This window comes from Schistocerca nitens, unplaced genomic scaffold (genome assembly GCF_023898315.1).
Source record: "Schistocerca nitens isolate TAMUIC-IGC-003100 unplaced genomic scaffold, iqSchNite1.1 HiC_scaffold_468, whole genome shotgun sequence".
Lineage (NCBI taxonomy): Eukaryota > Metazoa > Arthropoda > Insecta > Orthoptera > Acrididae > Schistocerca > Schistocerca nitens.
Window position 1 is genome coordinate 9322425 of NW_026046001.1, and position 11121 is coordinate 9333545.

Sequence of the window (11121 nt, forward strand, 5' to 3'; positions counted from 1 at the left end):
GCTGCGCAGAAACGGCTGCGCAGAAACGGCTGCGCAGAAACGGCTGCGCAGGAACAGCTGCGCAGGAACAGCTGCGCAGAAACAGCTGCGCAGAAACAGCTGCGCATAAACAGCTGCGCATAAACAGCTGCGCATAAACAGCTGCGCAGGAACAGCTGCGCAGAAACGGCTGCGCAGAAACGGCTGCGCAGAAACGGCTGCGCAGAAACGGCTGCGCAGAAACGGCTGCGCAGAAACGGCTGCGCAGAAGCGGCTGCGCAGAAGCGGCTGCGCAGATACGGCTGCGCAGAAACGGCTGCGCAGAAACGGCTGCGCAGAAACGGCTGCGCAGAAACGGCTGCGCAGAAACGGCTGCGCAGAAACGGCTGCGCAGAAACGGCTGCGCAGTAACGGCTGCGCAGAAACGGCTGCGAAGAAACGGCTGCGCAGAAACGGCTGCGCAGAAACGGCTGCGCAGAAACGGCTGCGCAGAAACGGCTGCGCAGAAACGGCTGCGCAGAAACAGCTGCGCAGAAACAGCTGCGCAGAAACAGCTGCGCAGAAACAGCTGCACAGAAACAGCTGCGCAGAAACAGCTGCGCAGAAACAGCTACGCAGAAACAGCTGCGCAGAAGCAGCTGCGCAGAAACAGCTGCGCAGAAACAGCTGCGCAGAAACAGCTGCGCATGAACAGCTGCGCAGAAACAGCTGCGCAGAAACAGCTGCGCAGAATCAGCTGCGCAGAATCAGCTGCGCAGAAACAGCTGCGCAGGAACAGCTGCGCAGGAACAGCTGCGCAGAAACAACTGCGCAGAAACAGCTGCGCAGGAACAGCTGCGCAGGAACAGCTGCGCAGGAACAGCTGCGCAGGAACAGATGCGCAGGAACAGCTGCGCAGAAACAGCTGCGCGGAAACAGCTGCGCGGAAACAGCTGCGCGGAAACAGCTGCGCGGAAACAGCTGCGCGGAAACAGCTGCGCCGAAACAGCTGCGCAGAAACAGCTGCGCAGAAACAGCTGCGCAGAAACAGCGGCGCAGAAACAGCGGCGCAGAAACACTCTATAGCCTCCGGTTACAGGAGCGTACCTCCATGTTCAATGTTTTTTGGGCAGTTGAACATGTAAAGTTGAATCCCGTACGCGCGTGGTAGGATCTCTAGACCACGCGCGCGTACGGAGTTCGTCACCCATGCTGTTGCAGTGAAGTCTCATCAGAAAATCAGAAACAGCTGCGCAGAAGCGGCTGCGCAGAAGCGGCTGCGCAGAAGCGGCTGCGCAGAAGCGGCTGCGCAGAAGCGGCTGCGCAGATACGGCTGCGCAGAAACTGCTGCGCAGAAACGGCTGCGCAGTAACGGCTGCGCAGGAACGGCTGCGCAGGAACGGCTGCGCAGGAACGGCTGCGCAGGAACGGCTGCACAGGAACAGCTGCGCAGGAACAGCTGCGCAGGAACAGCTGCGCAGGAACAGCTGCGCAGGAACAGCTGCGCAGTTACAGCTGCGCAGGAACAGCTGCGCAGTAACAGCTGCGCAGGAACAGCTGCGCAGAAACAGCTGCGCAGAAACAGCTGCGCAGAAACAGCTGCGCAGAAACAGCTGCGCAGAAACAGCTGCCCAGAAACAGCTGCGCAGAAACAGCTGCGCAGAAACAGCTGCGCATAAACAGATGCGCATAAACAGCTGCGCATAAACAGCTGCGCATAAACAGCTGCGCATTAACAGCTGCGCAGGAACAGCTGCGCAGGAACAGCTGCGCAGGAACAGCTGCGCAGAAACAGCTGCGCAGAAACAGCTGCGCAGAAACAGCTGCGCAGAAACAGCTGCGCAGAAACAGCTGCGCAGAAACAGCTGCGCAGAAACAGCTGCGCAGAAACAGCTGCGCCGAAACAGCTGCGCCGAAACAGCTGCGCCGAAACAGCTGCGCCGAAACTGCTGCGCCGAAACTGCTGCGCCGAAACTGCTGCGCCGAAACTGCTGCGCCGAAACTGCTGCGCCGAAACTGCTGCGCCGAAACTGCTGCGCCGAAACAGCTGCGCCGAAACTGCTGCGCCGAAACAGCTGCGCCGAAACAGCTGCGCCGAAACAGCTGCGCCGAAACAGCTGCGCCGAAACAGCTGCGCCGAAACAGCTGCGCAGAAACAGCTGCGCAGAAACAGCTGCGCCGAAACAGCTGCGCCGAAACAGCTGCGCCGAAACAGCTGCGCAGAAACAGCTAGGCATAAGCAGCTGCGCAGAAACAGCTTCGCAGAAACAGCTGCGCAGAAACAGATGCGCAGAAACAGCTGCGCAGAAACAGCTGCCCAGAAACAGCTGCACAGAAACAGCTGCGCAGAAACAGCTGCGCATAAACAGATGCGCATAAACAGCTGCGCATAAACAGCTGCGCATAAACAGCTGCGCATTAACAGCTGCGCAGGAACAGCTGCGCAGGAACAGCTGCACAGGAACAGCTGCGCAGGAACAGCTGCGCAGAAACAGCTGCGCAGAAACAGCTGCGCAGAAACAGCTGCGCAGAAACAGCTGCGCAGAAACAGCTGCGCAGAAACAGCTGCGCAGAAACAGCTGCGCCGAAACAGCTGCGCCGAAACAGCTGCGCCGAAACAGCTGCGCCGAAACTGCTGCGCCGAAACTGCTGCGCCGAAACTGCTGCGCCGAAACTGCTGCGCCGAAACTGCTGCGCCGAAACTGCTGCGCCGAAACAGCTGCGCCGAAACTGCTGCGCCGAAACTGCTGCGCCGAAACAGCTGCGCCGAAACAGCTGCGCCGAAACAGCTGCGCCGAAACAGCTGCGCCGAAACAGCTGCGCCGAAACAGCTGCGCAGAAACAGCTGCGCAGAAACAGCTGCGCCGAAACAGCTGCGCCGAAACAGCTGCGCCGAAACAGCTGCGCAGAAACAGCTAGGCATAAGCAGCTGCGCAGAAACAGCTTCGCAGAAACAGCTGCGCAGAAACAGATGCGCAGAAACAGCTGCGCAGAGACAGCTGCGCAGAAACAGCTGCGCAGAAACAGCTGCGCAGAAACAGCTGCGCAGAGACAGCTGCGCAGAGACAGCTGCGCAGAGACAGCTGCGCAGAGACAGCTGCGCAGAGACAGCTGCGCAGAAACAGCTGCGCAGACACAGCTGCGCAGAAACAGCTGCGCAGAAACAGCTGCGCAGAAACAGCTGCGCAGAAACAGCTGCGCAGAAACAGCTGCGCAGAAACAGATGCGCAGAAACAGCTGCGCAGAAACAGCGGCGCAGAAACAGCGGCGCAGAAACACTCTATAGCCTCCGGTTACAGGAGCGTACCTCCATGTTCAATGTTTTTTGGGCAGTTGAACATGTAAAGTTGAATCCCGTACGCGCGTGGTAGGATCTCTAGACCACGCGCGCGTACGGAGTTCGTCACCCATGCTGTTGCAGTGAAGTCTCATCAGAAAATCAGAAACAGCTGCGCGGAGACGGCTGCGCAGAAGCGGCTGCGCAGAAGCGGCTGCGCAGAAGCGGCTGCGCAGAAGCGGCTGCGCGGAAGCGGCTGCGCGGAAGCGGCTGCGCGGAAACGGCTGCGCGGAAACGGCTGCGCGGGAACGGCTGTGCGGGAACAGGTGCGCGGGAACAGGTGCGCGGGAACAGGTGCGCGGGAACAGCTGCGCAGGAACAGCTGCGCAGGAACAGCTGCGCAGGAACAGGTGCGCAGGAACAGCTGCGCAGGAACAGCTGCGCAGGAACAGGTGCGCAGGAACAGGTGCGCAGAAACAGCTGCGCAGAAACAGCTGCGCAGAAACAGCGGCGCAGAAACAGCGGCGCAGAAACACTCTATAGCCTCCGGTTACAGGAGCGTACCTCCATGTTCAATGTTTTTTGGGCAGTTGAACATGTAAAGTTGAATCCCGTACGCGCGTGGTAGGATCTCTAGACCACGCGCGCGTACGGAGTTCGTCACCCATGCTGTTGCAGTGAAGTCTCATCAGAAAATCAGAAACAGCTGCGCAGAAGCGGCTGCGCAGAAGCGGCTGCGCAGAACCGGCTGCGAAGAAGCGGCTGCGCAGAAGCGGCTGCGCAGAAGCGGCTGCGCGGAGGCGGCTGCGCGGAAGCGGCTGCGCGGAAGCGGCTGCGCGGAAGCGGCTGCGCAGAAGCGGCTGCGCAGAAACGGCTGCGCCGATACGGCTGCGCAGAAACGGCTGCGCAGAAACGACTGCGCAGAAACGGCTGCGCAGAAACGGCTGCGCAGTAACGGCTGCGCAGTAACGGCTGCGCAGAAACGGCTGCGCAGAAACGTATGCGCAGAAACGTATGCGCAGAAACGGCTGCGCAGAAACGGCTGCGCAGAAACGGCTGCGCAGAAACGGCTGCGCAGAAACGACTGCGCAGAAACGGCTGCGCAGAAACAGCTGCGCAGAAACAGCTGCGCAGAAACAGCTGCGCAGAAGCAGCTGCGCAGAAGCAGCTGCGCAGAAACAGCTGCGCAGAAACAGCTGCGCAGAAACAGCTGCGCAGAAACAGCTGCGCAGAAACAGCTGCGCAGAAACAGCTGCGCAGAAACAGCTGCGCAGATACAGCTGCGCAGATACAGCTGCGCAGAAACAGCTGCGCAGAAACAGCTGCGCAGATACAGCTGCGCAGAAACAGCTGCGCAGAAACAGCTGCGCAGGAACAGCTGCGCAGAAACAGCTGTGCAGAAACAGCTGCGCAGGAACAGCTGCGCAGAAACAGCTGCGCAGAAACAGCTGCGCAGGAACAGCTGCGCAGGAACAGCTGCGCAGGAACAGCTGCGCAGAAACAGCTGCGCAGGAACAGCTGCGCAGGAACAGCTGCGCAGAAACAGCTGCGCAGAAACAGCTGCGCAGAAACAGCTGCGCAGAAACAGCTGCGCAGAAACAGCTGCGCAGAAACAGCTGCGCAGAAACAGCGGCGCAGAAACAGCGGCGCAGAAACAGCGGCGCAGAAACACTCTATAGCCTCCGGTTACAGGAGCGTACCTCCATGTTCAATGTTTTTTGGGCAGTTGAACATGTAAAGTTGAATCCCGTACGCGCGTGGTAGGATCTCTAGACCACGCGCGCGTACGGAGTTCGTCACCCATGCTGTTGCAGTGAAGTCTCATCAGAAAATCAGAAACAGCTGCGCAGAAGCGGCTGCGCAGAAGCGGCTGCGCAGAAGCGGCTGCGCAGAAACGGCTGCGCAGAAACGGCTGCGCAGAAACGGCTGCGCAGAAACGGCTGCGCAGAAACGGCTGCGCAGAAACGGCTGAGCAGAAACGGCTGCGCAGAAACGGCTGCGCAGGAACAGCTGCGCAGGAACAGCTGCGCATAAGCGGCTGCGCATAAGCGGCTGCGCATAAGCGGCTGCGCAGAAGCGGCTGCGCTGAAGCGGCTGCGCAGAAGCGGCTGCGCAGAAGCGGCTGCGCAGAAGCGGCTGCGCAGAAGCGGCTGCGCAGAAGCGGCTGCGCAGAAGCGGCTGCGCAGAAACGGCTGCGCAGAAACGGCTGCGCAGAAACGGCTGCGCAGAAACGGCTGCGCAGAAACGGCTGCGCAGAAACGGCTGCGCAGAAGCGGCTGCTCAGAAGCGGCTGCTCAGAAGCAGCTGCGCAGAAGCAGCTGCGCAGAAGCGGCTGCGCAGAAACGGCTGCGCAGAAACGGCTGCGCAGAAACGGCTGCGCAGAAACGGCTGCGCAGAAACGGCTGCGCAGAAACGGCTGCGCAGAAACGGCTGCGCAGATACGGCTGCGCAGAAACGGCTGCGCAGATACGGCTGCGCAGAAACGGCTGCGCAGAAACGGCTGCGCAGAAACGGCTGCGCAGAAACGGCTGCGCAGGAACGGCTGCGCAGGAACGGCTGCGCAGAAACGGCTGCGCAGAAACGGCTGCGCAGAAACGGCTGCGCAGAAACGGCTGCGCAGAAACGGCTGCGCAGAAACGGCAGCGCAGAAACGGCTGCGCAGAAACGGCTGCGCAGAAGCGGCTGCGCAGAAGCAGCTGCGCAGAAGCAGCTGCGCAGAAGCAGCTGCGCAGAAGCAGCTGCGCAGAAGCAGCTGCGCAGAAACAGCTGCGCAGAAACAGCTGCGCAGATACAGCTGCGCAGATAAAGCTGCGCAGAAACAGCTGCGCAGAAACAGCTGCGCAGAAACAGCTGCGCTGATACGGCTGCGCAGAAACGGCTGCGCAGAAGCGGCTGCGCAGAAGCGGCTGCGCAGAAGCGGCTGCGCAGAAGCGGCTGCGCAGAAGCGGCTGCGCAGAAGCGGCTGCGCAGAAGCGGCTGCGCAGAAGCGGCTGCGGAGAAGCGGCTGCGCAGAAGCGGCTGCGCAGATACGGCTGCGCAGATACGGCTGCGCAGAAACGGCTGCGCAGAAACGGCTGCGCAGAAACGGCTGCGCAGAAACGGCTGCGCAGTAACGGCTGCGCAGAAACGGCTGCGCAGAAACGGCTGCGCAGAAACGTATGCGCAGAAACGGCTGCGCAGAAACGGCTGCGCAGAAACGGCTGCGCAGAAACGGCTGCGCAGAAACAGCTGCGCAGAAACAGCTGCGCAGAAACAGCTGCGCAGAAACAGCTGCGCAGATACAGCTGCGCAGATACAGCTGCGCAGAAACAGCTGCGCAGAAACAGCTGCGCAGATACAGCTGCGCAGAAACAGCTGCGCAGAAACAGCTGCGCAGAAACAGCTGCGCAGAAACAGCTGCGCAGGAACAGCTGCGCAGAAACATCTGCGCAGAAACAGCTGCGCAGAAACAGCTGCGCAGGAACAGCTGCGCAGAAACAGCTGCGCAGGAACAGCTGCGCAGAAACAGCTGCGCAGAAACAGCTGCGCAGGAACAGATGCACAGGAACAGATGCGCAGGAACAGCTGCGCAGAAACAGCTGCGCAGGAACAGCTGCGCAGGAACAGCTGCGCAGAAACAGCTGCGCAGAAACAGCTGCGCAGAAACAGCTGCGCAGAAACAGCTGCGCAGAAACAGCGGCGCAGAAACAGCGGCGCAGAAACACTCTATAGCCTCCGGTTACAGGAGCGTACCTCCATGTTCAATGTTTTTTGGGCAGTTGAACATGTAACGTTGAATCCCGTACGTGCGTGGTAGGATCTCTAGACCACACGCGCGTACGGAGTTCGTCACCCATGCTGTTGCAGTGAAGTCTCATCAGAAAATCAGAAGCGGCTGCGCAGAAGCGGCTGCGCAGAAGCGGCTGCGCAGAAGCGGCTGCGCAGAAGCGGCTGCGCAGAAACAGCTGCGCAGGAACGGCTGCGCAGGAACGGCTGCGCAGGAATGGCTGCGCAGGAACGGCTGCGCAGGAACGGCTGCGCAGGAACGGCTGCGCAGAAACGGCTGCGCAGAAGCGGCTGCGCAGAGGCGGCTGCGGAGAGGCGGCTGCGCAGAGGCGGCTGCGCAGAGGCGGCTGCGCAGAGGCGGCTGCGCAGAAGCGGCTGCGCAGAAGCGGCTGCGCGGAAGCGGCTGCGCGGAAGCGGCTGCGCGGAAGCGGCTGCGAGGAAGCGGCTGCGCGGAAGCGGCTGCGCGGAAGCGGCTGCGCGGAAGCGGCTGCGCGGAAGCGGCTGCGCGGAAGCGGCTGCGCGGAAACGGCTGCGCGGAAGCGGCTGCGCGGAAGCGGCTGCGCGGAAGCGGCTGCGCGGAAGCGGCTGCGCAGAAGCGGCTGCGCAGACGCGGCTGCGCAGAAGCGGCTGCGCAGAAACGGCTGCGCAGAAACGGCTGCGCAGAAACGGCTGCGCAGAAACGGCTGCGCAGAAACGGCTGCGCAGAAACAGCTGCGCAGAAACAGCTGCGCAGAAGCAGCTGCGCAGAAGCAGCTGCGCAGAAGCAGCTGCGCAGAAGCAGCTGCGCAGAAGCAGCTGCGCAGAAACAGCTGCGCAGATACAGCTGCGCAGATACAGCTGCGCAGAAACAGCTGCGCAGAAACAGCTGCGCAGATACAGCTGCGCAGGAACAGCTGCGCAGGAACAGCTGCGCAGGAACAGCTGTGCAGGAACAGCTGCGCAGAAACAGCTGCGCAGGAACAGCTGCGCAGGAACAGCTGCGCAGAAACAGCTGGGCAGGAACAGCTGCGCAGAAACAGCTGCGCAGGAACAGCTGCGCAGAAACAGCTGCGCAGAAACAGCTGCGCAGAAACAGCTGCGCAGGAACAGCTGCGCAGGAACAGCTGCGCAGGAACAGCTGCGCAGAAACAGCTGCGCAGAAACAGCTGCGCAGAAACAGCTGCGCAGAAACAGCTGCGCAGAAACAGCTGCGCAGAGACAGCTGCGCAGAAACAGCTGCGCAGAGACAGCTGCGCAGAAACAGCTGCGCAGAAACAGCTGCGCAGAAACAGCTGCGCAGAAACAGCTGCGCAGAAACAGCTGCGCAGAAACAGCTGCGCAGAAACAGCTGCGCAGAAACAGCTGCGCAGAAACAGCGGCGCAGAAACAGCGGCGCAGAAACACTCTATAGACTCCGGTTACAGGAGCGTACCTCCATGTTCAATGTTTTTTGGGCAGTTGAACATGTAAAGTTGAATCCCGTACGCGCGTGGTAGGATCTCTAGACCACGCGCGCGTACGGAGTTCGTCACCCATGCTGTTGCAGTGAAGTCTCATCAGAAAATCAGAAACAGCTGCGCGGAGACGGCTGCGCAGAAGCGGCTGCGCAGAAGCGGCTGCGCAGAAGCGGCTGCGCGGAAACGGCTGCGCGGAAACGGCTGCGCGGAAACGGCTGCGCGGAAACAGCTGCGCGGGAACAGGTGCGCGGGAACAGCTGCCCGGGAACAGCTGCGCAGGAACAGCTGCACAGGAACAGATGCGCAGGAACAGGTGCGCAAAAACAGGTGCGCAGGAACAGGTGCGCAGGAACAGCTGCGCAGGAACAGCTGCGCAGAAACAGCTGCGCAGAAACAGCTGCGCAGAAACAGCCGCGCAGAAACAGCCTCGCAGAAACAGCCGCGCAGAAACAGCCGCGCAGGAACAGCCGCGCAGGAACAGCTGCGCAGGAACAGCTGCGCAGAAACAGCTGCGCAGGAACAGCTGCGCAGGAACAGCTGCGCAGAAACAGCTGCGCAGAAACAGCTGCACAGGAACAGCTGCGCAGGAACAGCTGCGCAGAAACAGCTGCGCAGAAACAGCTGCGCAGGAACAGCTGCGCAGGAACAGCTGCGCAGAAACAGCTGCGCAGAAAAAGCTGCGCAGAAACAGCTGCGCAGAAACAGCTGCGCAGAAACAGCTGCGCAGAAACAGCTGCGCAGGAACAGCTGCGCAGAAACAGCTGCGCAGAAACAGCTGCGCAGGAACAGCTGCGCAGGAACAGCTGCGCAGGAACAGCTGCGCAGAAACAGCTGCGCAGGAACAGCTGCGCAGGAACAGCTGCGCAGAAACAGCTGCGCAGAAACAGCTGCGCAGAAACAGCTGCGCAGAAACAGCTGCGCAGAAACAGCTGCGCAGAAACAGCTGCGCAGAAACAGCGGCGCAGAAACAGCGGCGCAGAAACAGCGGCGCAGAAACACTCTATAGCCTCCGGTTACAGGAGCGTACCTCCATGTTCAATGTTTTTTGGGCAGTTGAACATGTAAAGTTGAATCCCGTACGCGCGTGGTAGGATCTCTAGACCACGCGCGCGTACGGAGTTCGTCACCCATGCTGTTGCAGTGAAGTCTCATCAGAAAATCAGAAACAGCTGCGCAGAAGCGGCTGCGCAGAAGCGGCTGCGCAGAAGCGGCTGCGCAGAAACGGCTGCGCAGAAACGGCTGCGCAGAAACGGCTGCGCAGAAACGGCTGCGCAGAAACGGCTGCGCAGAAACGGCTGAGCAGAAACGGCTGCGCAGAAACGGCTGCGCAGGAACAGCTGCGCAGGAACAGCTGCGCATAAGCGGCTGCGCATAAGCGGCTGCGCATAAGCGGCTGCGCAGAAGCGGCTGCGCTGAAGCGGCTGCGCAGAAGCGGCTGCGCAGAAGCGGCTGCGCAGAAGCGGCTGCGCAGAAGCGGCTGCGCAGAAGCGGCTGCGCAGAAGCGGCTGCGCAGAAACGGCTGCGCAGAAACGGCTGCGCAGAAACGGCTGCGCAGAAACGGCTGCGCAGAAACGGCTGCGCAGAAACGGCTGCGCAGAAGCGGCTGCTCAGAAGCGGCTGCTCAGAAGCAGCTGCGCAGAAGCAGCTGCGCAGAAGCGGCTGCGCAGAAACGGCTGCGCAGAAACGGCTGCGCAGAAACGGCTGCGCAGAAACGGCTGCGCAGAAACGGCTGCGCAGAAACGGCTGCGCAGAAACGGCTGCGCAGATACGGCTGCGCAGAAACGGCTGCGCAGATACGGCTGCGCAGAAACGGCTGCGCAGAAACGGCTGCGCAGAAACGGCTGCGCAGAAACGGCTGCGCAGGAACGGCTGCGCAGGAACGGCTGCGCAGAAACGGCTGCGCAGAAACGGCTGCGCAGAAACGGCTGCGCAGAAACGGCTGCGCAGAAACGGCTGCGCAGAAACGGCAGCGCAGAAACGGCTGCGCAGAAACGGCTGCGCAGAAGCGGCTGCGCAGAAGCAGCTGCGCAGAAGCAGCTGCGCAGAAGCAGCTGCGCAGAAGCAGCTGCGCAGAAGCAGCTGCGCAGAAACAGCTGCGCAGAAACAGCTGCGCAGATACAGCTGCGCAGATAAAGCTGCGCAGAAACAGCTGCGCAGAAACAGCTGCGCAGAAACAGCTGCGCTGATACGGCTGCGCAGAAACGGCTGCGCAGAAGCGGCTGCGCAGAAGCGGCTGCGCAGAAGCGGCTGCGCAGAAGCGGCTGCGCAGAAGCGGCTGCGCAGAAGCGGCTGCGCAGAAGCGGCTGCGCAGAAGCGGCTGCGGAGAAGCGGCTGCGCAGAAGCGGCTGCGCAGATACGGCTGCGCAGATACGGCTGCGCAGAAACGGCTGCGCAGAAACGGCTGCGCAGAAACGGCTGCGCAGAAACGGCTGCGCAGTAACGGCTGCGCAGAAACGGCTGCGCAGAAACGGCTGCGCAGAAACGTATGCGCAGAAACGGCTGCGCAGAAACGGCTGCGCAGAAACGGCTGCGCAGAAACGGCTGCGCAGAAACAGCTGCGCAGAAACAGCTGCGCAGAAACAGCTGCGCAGAAACAGCTGCGCAGATACAGCTGCGCAGATACAGCTGCGCAGAAACAGCTGCGCAGAAACAGCTGCGCAGATACAGCTGCGCAGAAACAGCTGC

The 11121-nt window shown here is 61.5% G+C and overlaps 1 protein-coding gene across 1 annotated transcript; it reads left to right on the plus strand.

Annotated features, from left to right (window-relative positions):
• The first annotated feature begins 6393 nt into the window (after positions 1–6393).
• LOC126232374 (trichohyalin-like) lies at positions 6394–10876 on the plus strand. Its single transcript, XM_049942648.1, has 4 exons — positions 6394–6963; positions 7118–8445; positions 8526–9459; positions 9827–10876. The coding sequence occupies exons 1-4, from the start codon at positions 6394–6396 to the stop codon at positions 10874–10876; spliced, it is 3882 nt and encodes a 1293-aa protein (XP_049798605.1).
• The last annotated feature ends 245 nt before the right edge of the window (positions 10877–11121 follow it).

Excerpts from the sequence above, each read along its gene's own strand:
- LOC126232374 (XM_049942648.1), top strand. The coding sequence starts at position 6,394 with ATGCGCAGAAACGGCTGCGCAGAAACGGCTGCGCAGAAACGGCTGCGC. Across the intron at positions 8,446-8,525 it reads TTTTTTGGGCAGTTGAACAT|TGAAGTCTCATCAGAAAATC; the intron begins GTAAAGTTGAAT and ends ATGCTGTTGCAG. Across the intron at positions 9,460-9,826 it reads TAGCCTCCGGTTACAGGAGC|CGGCTGCGCAGAAGCGGCTG; the intron begins GTACCTCCATGT and ends GCTGCGCATAAG.